The following is a 21,244-nucleotide window of genomic DNA, read 5'->3' on the forward strand; positions in this document are numbered from 1 at the left end:
TTAGTTAAACTAAAACTCCTTTAGAGTTTAAATATTTAAATTTCACTTTATTTATTTTTTTATTGAACATCAGTGATTGTTAGTATCGTTCAATAGGAGAACATTATTACATGTTTTGATCTGAATGCAAAAATGGTGGATGTAATATCATAAAAAAATATTACAGTTGAGCATTCAATCAAATCAGGAAGTAAAAAATAATGGATGATTAATTATTGCTAATTAATCACTGATTAATAATTTTGGGTGTTTTTGCTGGGTCGGGTGGTCTTTAGATAACTTTTGGGCTGGAAAAACATGACTATATCTAGCAACACTGGTAGAGATTAAATGATGATTCAAAGCAATTTTTGAAAAAGTAGTCAAATGAAGCACAGCGATCCGAGGGGCTGTGAAAAGAGGAAAAGGCAAAGAGAAAGTAAGACATTTGTTGCCATACGTCCAAAAGTGCTGCAAGACAGATAAAATAGGAAAAACAATAACAGAATAAATAAAAACTCTGTTTCCTTTGCAGTCTGTAGTAAAACCTGATAAATTAAAGAAAAGCCTTTATCATTAACCACAGAATCATTATTTGTTCCTTCTAGTTCTAGGAAATGAGGGACTAACAAGGTGCATTCGAAAAAGGAAATGCTTTTCCAAGTAAAAACACTGTGTGCAATATAAAATACATTTCCTTAACATTTAAATTCTTATCAAAACATTTGGATTCTTGACATTGCCTAAAAGTGGCCCCAGTAAGGATACTATTAGACATTTTACCCTATGGTTGAAGATTTAAAAAAAAGATTACTAATACATCCGCTGCAGAGGGCCGCATGTTATTTGCCTGGGGTCCCCAGGGCTGCTAAGTCCACCACTGCCTGTGTGTAGAAATACCATTGAAATTTGACGACATTAGTTACATCTTTTTTGTGGGAAGCCTTTAGCAGGACAACCTGCTGTGCAGCAGGGTCTGTTAATGCACCTCTGTACTTAACCAACCTCTTTCTAGACCATATCCATCTCCTATTCAGCCTTTGTGACATGTAAAACGATGAAAGTGCAATTAAAAGCAAAGGTGATGCAACCAAATGGCAAACACGTCTCTTTTTCTCATTTTTACTGTGGTGTGCTTTTGGCTTTCGATCCTATTAGCCTTTTTCCACGGCAAGGCGCATTTCCTAGTTTGTTTGATGTAGCCGTTCTAAAAAGATAACAGTATTTGCCTCCACTGATCTTCTTGACTGAAGGTCAATGTTTAAGGATGTCCAGCCCATTATTCTGCACTCAAGCTGCTAAATCCATTTTTACTTAAGGACTTTAAGCTGGCTCTAATTAAACTTTAAAAAGCTTTAAAAGCCCACTTTTGATCTCAATGCTTTTGTCAGCCTTTATTTTATTATTAAAGTTTGGGAGAAACAGAGACTTAAAACAGCTAGAGGCCCCGTTTGCAAACTAATCGTCTAAAGAGAATTTCAGCCTAGTTTTATGTTCTAAAATACTGCATTCTTGTACCTTAATGCTGCTAACAATGTTTCAAGTCTTTGTTGATCTTGTCACTATTAAGGGAACATTATTACTAATATAATTGGCATTTGTTAAACTTCTAAATTCTTGAACTTTGTATGTTACACTTTGTACAAATAGTCAGACACTAGGGATGCAACGATTCACTTTCCCACCAATTTGGTTTCATACCTCAGTTTTTGGATTATGTTTTTGTTTCATTTTTATTCATGATTACAAAGCAAAAAAAAAAAAAAAAACAAGTGAAATTCCTTTCAGTGAGCTTATAAAAAGCCTACTCTAATGAAATGAAATAATAAATAACTTCCTTCTTTAATTTAGCACAATGTGTTTCCCAGTTTCAATGTAAATTTACTTGTACGCAGTAGGGATGCAACAATTCACTTTCACCATGATTCAGTTCAATGGCGTGATATAAGGTGCAGTTTTCAATCCATGTGGCATCCACACACTGGGGTAACTTTTTATTATCAAACACAAAACTATATGCAGTTTAAAAAATAAATAACTTTAATAACTTTGTCTGGTAATTAGATGTCATGCAAAAGCAAACTATGTTTTTGTCTTTATACAAAATCAAGACCTTATTCAATCCGCTATAAGATCAATTCCCTCAAAGCTGGCGTAAGGCACCCTTAAGCCCAGCTATGTGAAAATCTGCACGTATCGTTTATTTGGGAGCAGCGTGCTTATTATTTGCTTATTTTCTCTCCCATGATAACTGAGAGGGGCTCCAGCTGATCAAGTTCTGCAGCCAAAAGGAAGTCAGATAAGGTTTCCACCAAATTTAGACCCTTTGCATATGGCTCTTTAAATGCAGTAATCAGAATAAAAATATTATATAAAATAAAAAAAAGAGGGTGTTGTTTAAAATCTGAATTTGTATTTCACCACCTGGTATGATCAAGTAAGGAACAGAACACCTCAATATAAAACCCAAACAGAGTTCAAAAATACTATTCTATCAGGAGTCTACATTTAACCTGATTATTTTTTAACCTTCATTTTAATCACTTTTTTTAATCTCCTAAATTAATTGACAGCCAGATTTCTACGTTTTCTCTGACAAATAAAGTGTATGTGAAAGAGTCAAAACCACATATTGCCAATTTCCAAGCAGCAGAGTATTTAAAAAAAAAAAAAAAGAAAACTAAGTAAAAAGAGGACAGAATATTGAGAAAGTTTAAGAAAATACCAGTAATTCAAAGAAGTCAACATGGAGTATAACACAGGGACAGATAAAAATGAAACAGACGGAGAGAAAAGCAGATGAGACACCAGCGGACAAACAGAAGGAACAGGCAGGTGCTGCCTCTGTATTTGGACAGAGAAACATAACTAAGTACATGCCAATCAGCGTGTTTGTTTTGGAGAGAGCAAGTTCTCTCATTCCTTAGAAAGTTCATTTGAGTCACGTGTTTGGTTTCACTCCCAAATGTGCACTGAGGGACTTTTTTCAAAAGCAGATATTTGTTATTCCAGTAGAATGTCTATCTCTATTTCTATCTCTCTCTCTCTTTCTCTCTCTCTCTCTCTCTCTCTCTATGTATGTAGAGCCCCTTCAGAGAACCAAAAGTGAAGTGATTTTTCATTTCCATTCACTTCTATTGAGATTCTCAACCAACGTCTTAGTTTTTCTGTTAGTAACTATTCATTCCACAGATTATGTACATTGTCAACATTTTATCGCAGTGATAATAGACTGATGGTTGGAGTAAAGGGGTGTTAGTTTTTGCAAAAGAATCAAAACTGAAGAAGTTTAAGAGGAATCACAACACAATCAAATTTATGATCCAGACCAAGCTAAATATGAAAAAACTAAAATATTATTTTTTTAATCTACTGTTTTTTCTAAAATAATAGCTTTTATTTTTTCATTAACTTCTTCAAATACACTGTTTAAAATGTGATTTATTCAAAAACAGTAAACTATAAAATACATTTTCAATTCTTTCTTTTTAATTATTTTGCTTATATTGTTGCTCGATAATCAGTTTAAAAATTGATTCTTTCTTTAAAAATATTTTGTTAAAAAAAAAATACATTAATCTTTTTTAATTTTCTATTTTTCAGCAACTCATGAGCTGTACTACACATAGCAGATGGGTACATTGTTACTTTATCTGCCTTTAAGCTGTATGAGACTCAGCACGAAGATTTGCATTTAAATTTGCATTAAAATTGAGCCTTAATACAAATTTCCTTAAAGGGATCCTTTCCTCTTTTCTGTGATTACGGTGACTGCACCCAACAGTTATTGGATGCCCTGGATAAAGGGTAATCTGCTAATCTTGTTAGCTCTTATTTGCAGCAGAGTGGATGGACTATTTCACAGCACACTGACAGAGGAACTGGAATCGCTCAGATCCAGGGCGAGATTAAAGCGCTAATCTACTCATCCAATGTTTAAGTTATGATACCATTGCAACGGGAGAATGTGTTTGCTTGTTGGTGGATAAATGATCCTCTGGAGGGAATAGTCTACAGATCTTCCAAGAAAAACTACAAGTCAATGCATGATAGTAGACTAAGCAAAAACACTTCAATTTAATAAACATCTTACATTCGAAGGAACCTAAATTTTCTATTAACACATTTAGTTTGATGAATTCAGTGCAGCTTAATTAAGTTTTTTTTTTCTAACAGAATTATATTTTGCTCTTGTATTTTTTTCGAATACCGTACCTTTCTTCTCTATAAGTCACACTTACACTAGAAGGCTTAACTAAAAAACAAAACAAAAAACAAAAACAGTCCGCTCTATAATCTAGAGCGCCTTATATATGGATTCATTCTGGTTGTGCTTATGGATGTGGATTTGACTGCGTTCTGTCCAAATGTCTTTTTTTTTTTTTTACAAAGTTGCAAAAAAGGTTGGGGGTTATGGTAAATATGCTAACATGACTAACGTGTTAGACTATGTCTTTTTTTTTCATAGTACTAAAAAGGGTGGGAATTAGCGTAGTCACAGTAAAATTTGGTTTAGTAATAGTCGTTTTTTTTTATGGTGCAGACAACAAGATTGGGACTAGTGTATTCACAGTAACGGTTGTATTCAGGTATCAGGTGCACCCTTTAGTGCGAAAAACATGGTATTTCTAAGGAAAGACCCATATTTCCTTTTGTTTTATTTTTTATTGTAAAATAATGTAATTGACTTGACAAAAAGCAGTGCTATGAATACAAGTCTGTCTGCTTCTTTAGAAAGAAAGAAAAAAAAAAAGAAATAAACAAGCTGGAGAAAACCCAGGCAGTAATAAAGCAACCTTGCAGCATTTCTAATTTCACCCTTTAAAGACCACAGTGAGGAGCCACTTCACTTTCCTGAAATCAGCATGGGCAACAGGGCATAGTAAAGATCATTGCAATAAAAAGACAAGCCTGACTGTTGTAATGAGAGATAACTCCTGAAGACACTCTTAGAAAACATCACCTTGCCTCTCCAACGGCGTGTTGTAATGCACATATGGTGTGAACTCCCTTTAGGCTCAACAGAGTGGGAAGAGCACAGAGGATGGAAATTGCTTTGTGCCACCAAGTAATGAAATTGTGAGAAATGACAATGACTTTGCGAGCTACCAAGGCCAATCAAAGCAGCACTAGTGGGACAGGGAGTCTGTCGCGAAAAATCTTCTCAATGGTTCTGTCATAATTATTGTGACAGGTTGCATTGCTTCACGCTGATTGGACAAGGATGTAGGACTGGATTGCTACCCCAGTGTGCCTACTCAATTCCACAGCCATTAGTGTCAATAGCAATATGATTGATCTGTCAGTGTGCAAATCAGAAGGCCATCTGCTGCCAGCATCGACACACGCTTGCATTTCTCATCTCACAGCAAAGAGTTCCCTTAAACTTTTTTGGGGGGGATAAAGCTTTATTTAATATCAAAGATGCTCAGTCAAAAATTTTAATTCAATTTATCAAGAAAGCATGGTAGCACTGAAACTTTACAAGCAAAAAGAGTTCTGAAATGTCCTTTTCCTGAAAGAATTTGTGTTTCTTTAAGCATGAAGGTGATTTGACCTTAACCACAGAGTTGTAGTTGTCTAAACATAGCCACATCTAAATCAGAAGGGTGCCAGAGCAGAAAGCGCTCATATGGGTCTCTTTGGAAGGTGCTAACAGATGCCTTACCTTATCCTTCCGCAACAAGAGTCAGGAAAAGTGACAGAAGCTGTCAGATTTTGTCTGTTGGCAAGGCTGAGCAATAATAATAATATAAATAAAATTTATGGGGCAAAAAAAATGCACCTGAATGTCGGTAGCAAGGTGAAGAAAGTGACACTGTAATCTCTCAGTATTTGAATATATTTGTTCAAAATTGTGAAAAGTTACTTTAGTTTTCTCCTATTACTAATATAAATATATTTTGTAAAATTGTAACACAATATTTCTGTTTTATTGTACATTCCATTTAAAGAAAAAGACACAGTCCTCATCTGTTAATGTTGTTTAATCAATTTTAGTTGAATTTGATTTGCAGACATAACATGGAAGAAAACTATTAACTGTTTAAACCAAGAAAATCGGCTGTTATCAGTAAAAGAAGAAATGCCAACCTTGGACAATTCGACAGTTTATGGACCCTTTTTATTTTTCCCCTACAGCATTACTTTATTATATAAAAAAATAAAATAAAAATACAAAAAAAAATATAAAAAGAGTAAAACAAATGATTAATCACTTTTGAAAATTGTTAAATTGATTGACTTTTGATGATATTACTTCACTAGCTCCTAAAATTGATAAATTGATTCAAAAATCTTTCCTAATGTAGCATAACTTTGCACATGTTTTTAACTTTTGATACTTGATGAAATTTTGCTATGAAAATTCCTGAAACAGTGTTGTGTCTATTTTACTGATATAGTATTATGTTTTAAAGCATATGAATGACTTTTAAAAGCAACATAATTTGCATATATTTCAGATGCTGCATTTGCCATGTTGATTTCTAAAATAGTTATTTTTGACGTAGTACTTAAGTAATTCATCTTTGTCATCTGCTTTATTGATACCTTATGATTGTTAATTCTGTCTGATAAAACCTAGGAACCGGATATTGATAAATCATGTAATAAAATGGTTATAGTATAACGGGGTAATAAAATGGTTATAGTATAACGGGGTGGGATTATATAAGTTCGCTTCCTTCCACTCCCTTTCAAGCAATATTTATTAATTATGTCTAATTATCCTAAGTTTGATTAGTTACTGTATGAATGTATAACTGATGATTATATTGTTTTTGTGTATTATTTCTATTTTGATTGCTTGAAATAAACCATTTCAAATCAAAATCAAATCAAAATTTAACTGCTATGCAGATGGATCTAACAGTAATCTCCATAACTATTTGTAAGGATGTCAGTTCCATAAGTATGTTTTTCATAATTTATTTTGAATGACAATGAAGGTTCTCATTCATCCAGGTGATGTTCTGATGTTGAGACATGGCATCTGGACTTAAAGTGATCTTTATTAAAATGTTAATAAATCATCAGATGGGTGAGGCTTTTTGGATGTGTGGGAAATGTTTGAACGATCGTAAAACACTTTTTTTTGTATGTTTATTTGATTCTATTAAAGGCATTTTGATAAGAATGACGGAACGGCCATTTAGCTACAGCTAAAGCTGTTTTTGGACAAGATCCGCCCCTTTAACTGTCTACACCAATCATCCTTGGTGACTTAATCACATGTCATCAGTCTGATCAGAAGTGGTTAAAGTCTTTACTTCCTTGTTCCGATTCTGCTCATAAAGTCTCTCAATTCCAACAAAAATAACCAGCTAAAGCTCGTCTTTAGCGGTGTAGCTTTCCACAGAATCCGGTGTCAGAAGGTGGAACAAGTGAACAAAACAATGAAGCTCAGAGACACTAGTCTTTCTGCGTTCGGCGGCTGATTGCACTACATCTCCCATGATGCATTGGGTTAAAGTGACAGCGTCTCAGCTCACAATGCGTCTTCCCTGTTAAACATCTTGAAACCACAACGAACACATCAAACAGTTTTTAAATCTTCTAACTTGCTGGTGTGCCGCTGGATTTTTGACAAGGTTAAAGTCTGCTGTGGCTCAAAAAAGGTTGGAAAAACACTGGTCTATGTAATCCTAACTTTATGTGCATTTCAGGGTTTACGCTCAACACTTAAAGTGCAAACGTTTTTAAGTCTGTTTTTGGATTTTGTGTACAAAATGCACGACCATTAAATGCACGTTTAAACTTAAACCAGATGGTCTTTGACTAATCAAGGCCTCAAGTATTGACGTATAGATAGGGTCCTTTTCAGTGAAGTGAAGTGCAAAAGGGAAAGGAGAAATGAATAATTGCAGTTTGTGTCCATCCGAAATTATATGATATCAAGTCTTTTCTATATATTAGCAAAGAGTTATGAAAGAAAAAGCCTGGAGAAAGATCTATGAGATTTGTACTGCTTCCACATTTTGCACCAAGCCTATTTCAACTGTGAGTTCATCCACTACTATGGGGTAGCGACAGTCCAGTGTAAACACCATATACTAGCAGTCAAGAATGCCCGTTTAGTTCATTTTTGAACTTATCACATGCTCAACGTGTACACAGCATTAAACAAGACTGACTGAACCTTAAGTCAACTTTATATGCCATCAAAGACATGAAAAAAGTACAAATGTAAAAAATATAAAAAATAAAACCTTGCAGATCACATTTAATGTTTTATTTCACAACACTCACATTCCATCTATACTTCAGTCTGAACTTTAACATCCTCTCACAAGAAAACACCATAAATTTAATGCAGAGCAGAGGCAATCCCATTGGGTCCAAACTAAAATCAGTTGCTGTCAAATAAATGAATGTCTGAGAGTGACAAATTAATCCACATGTGAGCGGCTGTGCCTCCATGAAACAACAAAGTGGTACTTGGTAGGTCTCAGCGACCCCCACGAGTCAGCTCAAGTGTCTGATTTTGCAGAGGCAAAGGTCTCGGCTGTTGATCTGCTCTGACATGTCCCGTGTTTTGTGGCATGTCTGCTGCAGGAGTTATGACTGTTTCTTTAATTTATCACGACAACTGTAAACACGTTAAAAGCCAGGCTCGGTCTATACTGAGACACGAGGTAGTGTTGATCTCTGTGGGGTCTACATTTTCTCGAACCTACATCGTTGGTCAGCAGCATGTCCCCTGTATTAAAGCCCGGCACTCACCATCTGACCCAGTGTCTGCAGCTTCACCTGCGAGTCTGGGGCAGGATGCGGCTTCCATCAATTCTCTGGACAAATCCTACAACGCTAGTGTTGACAGTTTTCTTCAAGTGCTTTTTAAATAAATATGTGGTGTCATACATTTTTAAATCGAGGTGAAAAAAGGAAGTCAAAGCAATGAAGTGAAAGTCAGATGGCATATTTTTATTGGTGCATAAGTCAGTCAGACAAGAATACTTTTCACCTTAAAACTTAGTTTTCTCAATTTTCATCCTTTACTTTGTTATTTTTTTATGCTCTTTTTACCGTTTCGTCTACTCTGCAGAGAGGTATACACAAGACTTTTGATTAATCCCCTCATCCACTTTTCTTGTACGTCGGACCATGCGTCTTTCATTTTTCTCAAAATTCTGCAGTATACCACAGATCAAAATCTTTTAATTAAAAGGGACATCTTTGGTGCAGCACATTTCTGGATGACGTGCCAACCTTTTTGAGCCAGTTGCCATCTGCCATCACAGCGCTGTGGCTGAGGCCATATCCCCAGCAAGCTGTGTTCGCTGTGAGCCAGCAAGAGGGAACAAGAAAGTCACACAGAAAAAAAAAAAAGAGGGAGGGGGCCAGAAGGAGAGAGGTTGGCCTGTCGCATCTGTATCAGAGGAAATCAGGTATAAACAAGGATGCAGCAAGCTGGCCTATTCAGAAAGACAATTAATATGCCCAGAGATAAAAATGTTTTAGAGTCCCACAACTAAATCAGTACAATCAGATAAATAAAAATAATATATTTTTACTGTTGTTGCCGTAATGCAACATGGTACGATAGTATGTTGCAAAGTCAATATACATCAGATTCAGTGGTTTCAAACTCATTGTGTAAACGGTCAAAGAGCGATGCTATGTTTCACACCGTCTTCGGCAACGCGTGTTCAAGTGGCATCTCCAATGACAAGCCTTAGGGGGAAAAAAATTCTATGTAAAAGCGTGTATATGAGCATTTCAGGCTTCCTCGTTCCAAAACATTCATGTTCACGCATCGCTACCCAAGTTTTCAAGTCCAGCTTTGAGTTCAACATACAAAACGCATGGCCTTTTTGAAAGTTAAACCAGTTTTTTTTATGTTTCTTTGTTTTTGCAATGAATATGTTAGCATCCACATTTTTTCCTTTTTTTGACTTTCTAACTTTCTTCAAAAAAAAAAAAACACAATTTGACAGAAAAGCTGTTCTGTTGCTAAGATAGAATATAAATATAAGCTTGATGACACTGAAAGATTTCACCGAATTACAGCTAGTTTTTCTTTTTTTTTTCGCATTCTAAAAAATCTTCCTTAAGCTATAACTGTTGAGACAAAGAAATTCAGTAGGTTGGAAGTTTCTTTATTATTTTTTTAACTGCTTTAATTATATTTTAAAATGGTTTTAAAATCACATGAATTTTAGCCCTCTGTACTTTTATCACTCGCTCCATCTCCCTTTTGTTGCTCTGAAGTAGGTTACATTTTAGAGATTTTATATTGATTTTCTGGAATGAAGTATGGAACTTTCTTTCTCTAATAAAAAACACGAGTATTTATTACCTCTACATCATTCTAGTGCATTTCTAATTTTTGTTATCGGAAATTCTGATTGATATGACAGTCTGAAAACAAAATTTGCCTCCGTGAAACCTCTGAACTAATATGAAACCTGATACAACCAAGAATATCTCTCACATGTTAGCAAACTAATCAGTCAAAGCAATAATCTTAGGTAAATGTTCTATGGAGATTAGAAAGTGCCTTGGAGCTGGTTGCAAAATGAGTGTATAATAAGATAGACATGGCACTGTGGGCTATCAGGGAAAAAGAATCCCTCAGTGCAAAAATACTCTACCTGCTTTCATTATCATGACTGCATTTGCACAAAGGAAAAAGGCCATCCTTCTGTGTGTATGCAGACTGACAGATAAGTGCTCTAAATACCAGAACTTTAAACCATTGAAAAGGTTCAAATCCCTGCAATCATTTCTGAGCAGGTCTTAATGTGGCTGGACTGTGTTTCAAGTACATCCAGGATAAAACTCCTAATGGTCATCATAAACTGTAAGCCAGAGAGATTCTCCTCTTAATCCAGGATTGTGGTCCAGGGAAACCGTTCAGCGGTAAGCAAGTGAAAATCCTATTTTATGCTGTGATGTATCTGCTGCTGGCGTCCCTGCATGCAGAACTGTCTGTTAGCAGTGATTATGTAGGGCTCATAATTGTCTGCATCATCCCTGAACACTAAGTGATAAGGAGAACTGAGAACACAGATGGTTAAAAGCAGCCACTTTATGGAAAAAAGGCACATCTTGTCATTTGAAATCCTGCAGCTCTGTAAATAAATCTATTAATTTAGTCGGATAACTCAAAGCCTTTATGATGGGCAGCTGGCTTCACCTTTGCAAAAATGTAATAGTGTTGCTTCAAAAATACAACCTAAAATGTAATGCCGTATCATTTAAAAGTTTCTAATTTTGCATGTTAGGCCATCAAACATTGTGGAATCAGTAAATCTAAATGTCTTAATGTCTTATGGAATAAAATACAATGGTGGTGGTTGCAGAATATAGATTTTACATGCAATTTATTCACAAAGTAAAGGTAATTTTCCCAATTTTTAAGGGGAGGCAAAGTGACCAATTAGGTGTTTTATCTCACTATTACTTAAGTCTTAATTTTTTTCAAAAAATGACAGTGTGCCGTATAGAGAAAATTATAAGGATTATATATTGTGGATTATATATGGTTTGGTGTTATCAAGCGGCTAACGTTTCGCGGTGTCGTACTGGTTTGGGAGTTAGTGTAGTCACAGTAATGTTTGTTTTAGCGCTTTCAATCAGGTTTTTATGTGTTGAAAACAAGGTTAGAGTTCCTGGTTAATGGTTTTGCGGAAGAGTGTCCGGCCCGTGACCGGAAGGTCGTGAGTTCAAATACAGGCCGAGTCATATCAAAGACTCTAAATATGGGACCCAATTCACCATAAGGATTCGTGAGCGCAGCTCCACTCCCCCAGGGGATGAGTCACACGCGGAGAACAACTTTCACACACCTAGGTGTGTGACAGATAATGGTACTTCAATTTTATACCATACTGTTCTTAAGCCTTTTATAGTAAACAATATCAATGTATATGATAATGTATTACCTTATATATATTAATATATTACCGCCTTTTTCTTCTTGTGGGTGCCGCCCATTTCTACGTCACAAATAACCTCGTTTTTGCGTCTGCTACTGATTAACAATTTGAGTAATGAAATGCTCAGACATGCATTTCTAATATTATTTTTAATATTATATGTCCTCCATCATGAGACAAATACCACAAAAACATATGAAAACACCAAGAATGCCATTTTCAATGGTGTGGGTCTATATTTTGAGCTTTTCAACTTCACTGTAAGGAGACGCAGCGACTTCCTGTCCCAGAGTAGAGGCTCGTTCTGAGGTCAAGGTGAATTGTCACATCGAGCAACTTTTCACATAGTGTTCGCTTGCTGTTCAGCGGCCTGACAGGCTGCAGTAATGCCGGCCTGCTTCCTGGCACCGCTCCATAATTGATGAAGACGCACAGATTGATCCAGAATGGTGGTGCTGCCTTTTAGGTCCAGGACAGATTAAACTGAGGTGCACAGCACAGCTCATTTCAAAGTTTTTTTTTCTCTAATTTTTGTGCCACTTTCACACCTCCTTTCATTATACACATTATATGTGATTCTAAAACCTTTACATAACTCTTTAAACAGTGTGGTCACATAGCTAACCTTTACTCTAACTTAATTCATTCAGGTCTGTTCATAATCTGCCCTGATCTGTATGCTGTCTTTTCTTAATGAATAGAAGTTAAGCCTCCAACAAAAAAGTGATTAAAGTTCTGTGTCAAACTGTGCACATCTCATTTACTCTTCGTCCTCCTACTTTTACTTTGGCTCTTTTCGTCTTTGACAAAATTTTCCCACTAAAGAAATTCAAAAGAACGGCGAGCTTCAAAAGGCAACAGGGTTCTTACTGTGCTAAGATCTAAAGTTTTTCTATCATAGTGCAAGAAATGTTGGATGGCAGACACAATTACGTAATTCATAGTGTAAACAACAGAACACTTAAATATAAGAACAGAAGACACATTTCAAATGTGTCAAGTTAAACTTATAAAATCCTTTTATGAATTTAGTAATTTTTCTGTTAAAAAAAATAGAAGAAGAAAAAAAAATATATATATATTTAAATTTTTATTATTTATGCAGGCTGAACAGTTCTAAATTTACTTCCAGCAGCAGGAGACATCAGGGATTGCTTCTTGGGCTGTGTAATGCACCAACTGTACAGTATAGTGTTATTATCTTTGGTGAGATGCTCATGAAAACACTTGCATAACTTTGTCCGTTTGCCATGAAATGATCCTGTAAGCCTCTGAAGCGCATATGTAATCATCTGTTATAAAATAAAGAAGATTACAGCTGTAAATAAACTGTTTGTATTTTATTTTTCCCAACTTTAAGCATTCTTTGTCTCAAACCTAAACCAATATTTTTCCAATAATAAATTGTAATCACAGGAAATATGATGTTTTATTTAATATGTAGTGTCAAAAAAGTAAAACTCAACAAATCTCACTAATCTCAGAGGACATTTGCTTTAATCTTCTTTCTTTTGCAAAGCTTTACTTTCTGTAGGGAAAATGAAATGTTGAGCAAAATCTTTGTATAAGCCATCACTCAGCTACAACAAGCCCACGTAATAAGGTAAAAAAAAATCTAAATACATATTTTATTCACATTTAGGCACTCTTTATTTCAAAGCTTAATTATACATGTGGAGATTATGAATAGCATAATTTAGTCACAGTGATGAAGACAATTAGCACTATTCTTTATAATGCACAAAGCAACACTGATGTCAGTGCTTCAGTCTTTTTCTAAACTGTTTCTGTCGTGGGAGTTTTCATTTAAACAGCTGCCCACTTGCATTTAATTCATCAAATTTTCCATCACATAAAATTAACGTTCTGTTTTCTGCTTCAACATAACATGCGTGTTCGTAAATAGTGCTTTCCAACTCATTCTGACACATTACGTGACTAGCTTTATCCTCTGCGGGGCTTGGCCAGGACATCACGGCCAATGTGGGGATCAGGCTCAAACACCAAACACTTTGGAGTAGGAGATGGAGCGGGAACCAAACTGGCAATCTTCCCAGCTCCCCCCCACTTGCCCCTCAATTTTTGAGTCAATATTAATATTATTGATAAAGATTAAGAAATCATCAATCCAAGCTTCTTGAATCATTGAAAAAAATCATGAAAGCAATACCTCAATGAAATTTTGAGCCCTGTAAATACTTTTTTTTAACATATTTTTGATCTTTTCATTTGTAATGCTGTTCTCGTTTCTAAAGTCTTCTGCCCCCCTCCCACCCTCTATTGTTCTAGCACTGCCATTGCCCATGCCCAAAGGGTCTACAACAAACTTCTAATGAAATATCTTTTTAACAAGTTAAAATATTTGAAAAAATAGCAACTACTGTTTTTAAAGGTTAAATTGGGTAAGGCCATCTGAAAAAAAAAAAAAAAATTACATAAAAATGTGCAATCAAAGTTCGAATTTTAACAATAGAGAGGGACAAAAATGTTTAAGAAATCTTGACTAGATTTGACTTGGACTATTGGATGCTGCAAAAAAGTTACACTCCAAAAATATCTTTGCAAACCCACAATATGTACTGACTGACGGACAAAGTGTTGATTCATTTAGGGTTTGAGGATAGCATCCCTCCTTGCTATATTGCGCTGCACACAAAGATACTACAACATATGTGAGCCACAGCCCCCAACTCTTTTCTTCTTCCCTCAGAGCTTACTTAACTAGGTTTTTGGCATCAGTCCTAATTTCTGCATGTGTTTGTGATCTAACAAAAAACAATTTTGTTAAGTCTGAAATACAAGTTGTAAGTTTTTTTTAAATCACAAGGACTGTAGACATAATGAGAGGAGGTGTCTCTCCCACATTTGGTATTTGAAACCTATTTTTTTTATTTACTCCAATGTCAGCATTTTAACCTTTGCTTTTGTCACACTCATTTTATTCTCCAATTTTATATTTTTAAGGGTGGTTGGAAAACGTTTGTACTTCATTAACAAAGCTCTATTAGAAACTGGCATTAGATAGGATGTTGGTTAAACTGATGCCAGAGGAAAACAAATAAATGCCACAAGTGAAATTTATGGTCTCATAGAAAAAAAGATCAATTTCTTAAAATATTGAAATAAAAAAAAATAGTCCACATTGACAGACAGTCCAAGCAACCAAGCCAAGGAAGCAATTAAACAGAGTGAACTCACCTTAGCAACCCTGTTGGCAACCTCCCGACCCACCATTAGCCCTTGGACAAACGTCCGTGCAGCAATGAAAGCCTTGGTGACCTGAATTTTCAGTCTCCTGGGCGCATCTCCAAAAGGCTTTAGCACATCAGCGATTTTCCCAATGCACTCCAGGTAGTCATCTGTGAAGTGGTACTGGGAGTTGAGTAACTGAAACATACGTTCCAGCAGCCTGGACCAGAAGTCATTCAACATCTCCTCCAAGTTGACGTTGCCTCCAGTGTAGTAGCGCTTTAGCTCAGTGAACAGGTCCTGAAACACCTCCGAGTTCTGCATATACAGCTTCCCGTACGTCCTTGTGAACAAACTGTTGAGTGACTTCTCAGAGTTGTCCAGTAGCTCCAGGAAGAACTCTAGATGGGTAAATAGTTTGGAGAGGGGAAAGGACAAACATGTGTCAAACAGTGTCCAGAAACGTCCACATTTTCACACAAACTTAAAACTTTAAAGCAAACAAAACAAAAGAAAGGGATAACTTTTTCTGCAAATCCTTTCATTTAAAAATGGCTAATTTTGTGGGTCTGTCCGCATATCCTGTAACAAAGAACAGCAGCCAACAATAAAGCACTTGATTGTGTGAAGAAAGGCAGAGCACAGCATTAATAATTTAACAGCAGGAATAATGGGCCACAAGGATCATGAATGATTAATGTAAAGGTTCTGATTGCATACAGTAACAAAATATTCATACGTTTTGGACACAGACACTAGTATACATTATCATCCTAGGCACATACCATTATTCCCAGATGCATTCGTTTCCGATTGGCACCGTTTATTTGGCCACCGCAGCAGCTGGACTGGGAGCCAATTATTGAATATTGTGTTACTAAAGCAGCATTCGCTTTGAATGATCAAGAGTCAAACTTTCCCAGTTTGAAGTCCATGTTTTACGGTAAGTGTTAGATTTGTCAAATATTTTTCCAACTTTTTATTTAAAGTTTTTCATTCCGGATGAAGTTTTTATGTGGCCCATTACATTGGAAGATAAATTTCAAAGCCTACCATAAAACATTCGGTAGCAAACTAAGCTGAATAGTGATACAGATGACAGTTCGGGCTGTTCAAACCCCAGACAGGAGGGATTTTAATTTCCTCTGCAAGTAAAATGTGTCCGCTCACAAAATGTGAAAAGAATCATTTTACTGCTCTACCAATGTCAGACAGAAAAAAATGTTTAATCAAATCCAAAAACATAAAAGAAGATGAATACAAAAATAATTAACTGAATTTGTAACCAAATGAAAGCAGAGAGGAAGGAAGAAAAAAAAGCATTACTATGCAAATGTGTTACATCGTACATTGCTTAAGACACAGACATCAGAACGCGAAAGAGTGACAAAACTATTCTAATGTAAATTTGAAAGCAATTATATCATTGCTTCTTCATCATCTGCCCGCATTGCTTTCTTCCATGCGAATACCTGCTCGCCTGAGTATTAAATCAGTCAACAAAGAGAAAAACAGATTTAGCAGGGGAGTTTCACTGAAGCCTGCCTAATAGGATCCCATGTTCCCGGTGCACAGGAGTAAATGTTGGGAAGATCATAACACATCGCTCCAAGCACAAATGTCAAATATTTTCTGCACCCTTCTTTGTAAACAAACACTTCACGTGTCACGCTTGCTAATAAACCGTCTCAGGGCTCTTAGCCAGGCTTGCTGACATTTTTAGAATTGTTAATGATCACAGCCATATTCTGACATGCTGCCCATGTCTTTTTCTAATAATGGAAGTTCATTTCCTTGATGACGACTAAGGCATGGTTACACAGGCCTCTCACTTGCACATATATTTATGTTCAAGTAAAAAGAATAAAAACTCATGAAAGAAAATGAATATTTTATAGTAGTAAAATATTTTAATAGAAAAATTGCATTGGCCAAGGCCTTTATCACATTTGCAAATCATGACAAAAAAGCTATGTATTTGCAAAAAAAATTTAGAAATGTTGTTATATTATAAAACAGAAATAGTAAATGTATACATGTGTCATTTAAGCCATTAAAGACACACTAAAAAAATATTTTTCCAATTTCTATACCCATTTTTTTTGGGAAGTTTGTGTCAATGAAGAATCGACCATGTCCAGGGAAATATGCCATACTGGCAATCTGTAATACTAGTTACTACTAAAAGAACAATTCTGACACAGTATGGTTGTGCTGCCTAGTATTTCTATAAATGAATACATATCATTTGTTCCTATTTTATGCAAGCCTATATGATTGTCACACCTAAAGCTGATAAGAAACCAATCCCAAATCACTCATTCTACTCTTTTATTCTGCTTACGGCTGCATGACCTGCCAATAGACTAACACTTGTTTAAATATTAAGAGCTCACATGGGATATGATTTTTGCAGTGCATTCTTCATTAAAATGAAGGAGACACATACACACCCATATATATATACTGTATTTTCTGGACTATAAGTCGCTGCGGAGTATAAGTCGCACCAGCCCAAAAATGCATTATAAAGTAGAAAAAAACACAGATAAGTCGCACTGGACTTTAAGTCGCATTTTGACGGGAAATTTATTTGACAAAATCTGAGATCAAGATATAATAACTTGCACAAACTCATATGACACAATCATAGCAGACTGTTTATCTCATAATTTCACAGTAATTCTTTCTCAAACCTATTTATTTATTCCTTTCATGAAGCATCATTGTCCAACTAATACTCTGTGTTCATCCTGTATTTGTAGAAACAGGTGTCATTTTTATTGCATTTTTGAATCTATGAAATCATTGGAAAATAGAATAATATGTTTTTAGCCTTCAAGATCTTGCTGTAAAAATAGGTTTGCTGATTCTCTGAGTCACTTAACATACTCTTAACACTTAACATACCTCATACATCAAATTGACCCAGGAATATCATCTTTGTTCCGCACAAATGAACATAACAGGAGGGTTAACAATGTACCGGTATTTTTTCAATTTATTTCTAATATAAGTCGCTGCGGAGTATAAGTCGCACCCCTTGCCAAACTATGAAAAAAAGGGGGATTTATAGTCCAGAAAATACGGTATATATATATGAAAAATGCCCCCCTCACCCTTCCGCGGGTGGTTTCTCCTCAAAGCTCAGGTCTTCTACCAGAGGGTCCTGCGCAGTATCTTAGCTGTTCCTAGCACTGCGCTTTTCTGGACTGAGAGGACTGAGGTCTTTCCAGGTATCTGTTCTAGCCACTCCTCCAGCTTGGGGGTTACTGCCCTGAGTGCTCCAATTACCACAGGAACCACTGTCACCTTCACTTTCCATGCTTTCTCCAGTTCTTCTCTGAGTGCCTGGTATTTCTCCAGTTTCTCATGTTCCTTCTTCCTGATGTTCCCATCGCTTGGCACTGCCACATCCACCACAACGGCTTTCCTCTGTTCTTTGTCCACCACTACAATGTCTGGTTGGTCCGTCATTACTATTCTATCGGTCTGGATCTGGAAGTCCCACGGGATCTTTGCCCTTTCATTCCCTACGACCTTCAGTATCTTGTAATTCTGAGACATTAAACATATATAGTCATGTTACTATTGAACATGCAGTGTGTGCAGGATGATGGATTTAGACCATGTTCTTCTAACTGTCTATTACTGAAACAATGAGATAAACAATGATAAAAGTGACCAGAAAAAGCATAAAGCAATAAAAGATGAGACAAGAAAAAGTCTTGGTTAAAAAAATTTATGATTTAAAATTGAAGTACCTTTAAAATATACAAAATTGTACGTCAGAGGTAGATGCTTTTTGTCAAAGTTCCTATGAATTCATGTGAGTAGCCACAATCAGCTCTGGTCGTTTGCTCAGACTAGGGTTATTACTTATCTATCTTCAACAACAACACCAGCAGAATACGACAAAACAAAGACATTTTGCTCCAATATCACATACAAGATTGGATCCCAACAGGAAAAAAAAAGATAAATCTCCACAAAAACCTTGGGGATCACAGTTTACAGCCATCCTTTTTGAGCTGTGGTAACAGAGGATCTCGATTCTGATGAAGGGGACCGCTGATTTATCCTGCAGGCTGTGATGTGCAGCACCTGGTCCTACTGCAGCTGGAAGGAATGGAAATCTCTGTGTTCTTTACATATTTCACCACATTTACAGTCTGAAAGTTTAATCCATTTGCAATCCTTCCAAACTCCTCTCATACCTTCAGTGTTGTCAACACCAAACGACAAATATGTAACATCATATATTAAAAAATGACTAAGTTTTGGAACCAATGTGTTCACAACAGATGCTGAGATAATCGCCGCCACTGTTTTAGCATTTTTTGTTTTTCAGTTTAATTTCAAGGCCTGTTACCTGGAAAACTAACTGCACTGAGAGTATCAAATAACAGCAAGAGCTTGCCAAGTCATGAAGAGTAAATTGCACTTTGCTTGCCAAACTACATATTTTGCCAGGGATTTATCATTGAGAGATTTTGACCTTGGACTACATTTGGGTGCCTGGCTTACCAAGCATTTTTGCCTTGAAAACATTTCATTTCATGGATACAAACTCATGACAATACATGCAAAAACTCTCTAAATATGGTTTTAACAAAGAAAGCCCAATGTGTTTAATCACTGTAGCTTGAAATTTGCAATTGAGGTTTGATAAAACTAGGTATATGTCATATCTTATATATCAATATTCAAGGATCCAAAGAACTTTAACTGTAGTACAAGTTCCTTTTGACATAATTATGTTGCCCTTCCCACAAAAGAGCAATGCTTAAACTTATAAAGAGATCAAACTAAATCAAATGTAGATATACGAGTGGTATTGAAAGATATTTTTCAAAATAAAATTTTGCAGACAAAGATTAAGTACATCAAGTTTTAGTAGGAATAAATATATTACAGACATTCTCTGGGATGTTATTTCACAGAGGTTAAAACAGAAAACACATGATATTAAATAATAACTGCAGCAAATTGAGGTTTCATGTTCGAGTCAATCACAATTGAAGATGAACTTTGTAAGTTTTGCATTGCATACAAAATACGTGCAATCTCCATCCACTCAAAGTAATTCCAGTGTGAAGAATCCATTTTCCATGGGAGCACTGCAAAGTGCTCCTTTGATATCTGCCCTAATTACTGTAAATAATTATTATGAATAATAAAGGTGACCTTCCTCTTTCTGTGATAATAGCCCTTCATCCACATAAGAAAACATGGACTAACCCATTAATTTAACTTCACGCTCTCTGGAAATTCAGTTGTTCATTTCCTCACAGCCTCAAGCCACAGAATCTTGTGTTTTGAATATGGTTAATTAGAAGCACATTTCAATTAATGGACATATATTCCTGAATGGCCAGAGGGGCCTTATTGTAAAACGTGAGGAGTATTGAATTTCTACCAGTTTTAACCAGATTTAATTTTTAAAACTCTTGATGTAGGGATGCATATTTTATTACTTTTTAATATTTTTTACGGAAAAAGATCTTAAATGGGTTCCTTTTTTAATAAAGCAAAGAAGGAAACTGGTACTTCTTGTTTGAAACTGGCTTATGAACAAAATTAACTAGATGAAGACCTTTTTACAAGGTCATTGCTATGTGGCTTAATGCTCAAGCAAGTTAGTCCAACTTCACAACAGACATAAACATACTATGTTGCCAAATCCTGTTGCGCTTCCAAGGTTGGATTTTTTATCCAACACATTATTTTTATTTTGTATTGGATATTTCAGTTATACTTAAAGAAGGTCCTCATTCATCTATGCAACATCTTATAGTTTAGTCATGGACTTTTTGTCTTTCATCTTCACCATTCTCATGTTGTTACCTTTGTTTTCCTCAATAGAACCATTTAAGTGCAGGAATGTGGGTGACCTACCTGGAGGGTAAAACTGGGCTTGAACCCACCCTCGCTCAAACTAATAAAGCTACTGGGCTGGGCAAACGTTTCAAGAAAATAAGACAAGAAGTCCAGATGCCATAACTCGGCTTCAAGAAACTCACAAAAGGGGTTCTGTCTTGACTGCATGGTGACTGTCAAATCTCAGTTTCAGGATCGCATTGATGGCTTTAGTGTTCCAACACCTGTCAGACTTTTTATTCATTTTGAGGATATATTCAGGTGTTAAGATATCAAATCTAAATCTTGGAGTCAAAACAATTGCTTTGTAAGAC

At 35.8% G+C, this 21,244-nt stretch overlaps 1 protein-coding gene across 2 annotated transcripts in view; it reads right to left on the reverse strand.

Moving 5' to 3' along the window:
* The window catches only part of LOC101172317 (glypican-6), a 164,190-nt gene that overhangs the window by 59,608 nt on the left and 83,338 nt on the right, over positions 1 to 21,244 (reverse strand). For both annotated transcript variants that reach the window (XM_011490217.3, XM_011490214.3), the window contains exon 3: positions 15,060 to 15,451. In XM_011490217.3, the coding sequence (XP_011488519.2) occupies positions 15,060 to 15,451 (392 nt within the window). The remainder of the gene's footprint in view (positions 1 to 15,059; positions 15,452 to 21,244) is intronic.

The sequence above is a fragment of the Oryzias latipes genome, chromosome 3 (assembly GCF_002234675.1).
Source record: "Oryzias latipes chromosome 3, ASM223467v1".
Taxonomy (NCBI): Eukaryota; Metazoa; Chordata; class Actinopteri; order Beloniformes; family Adrianichthyidae; genus Oryzias; species Oryzias latipes.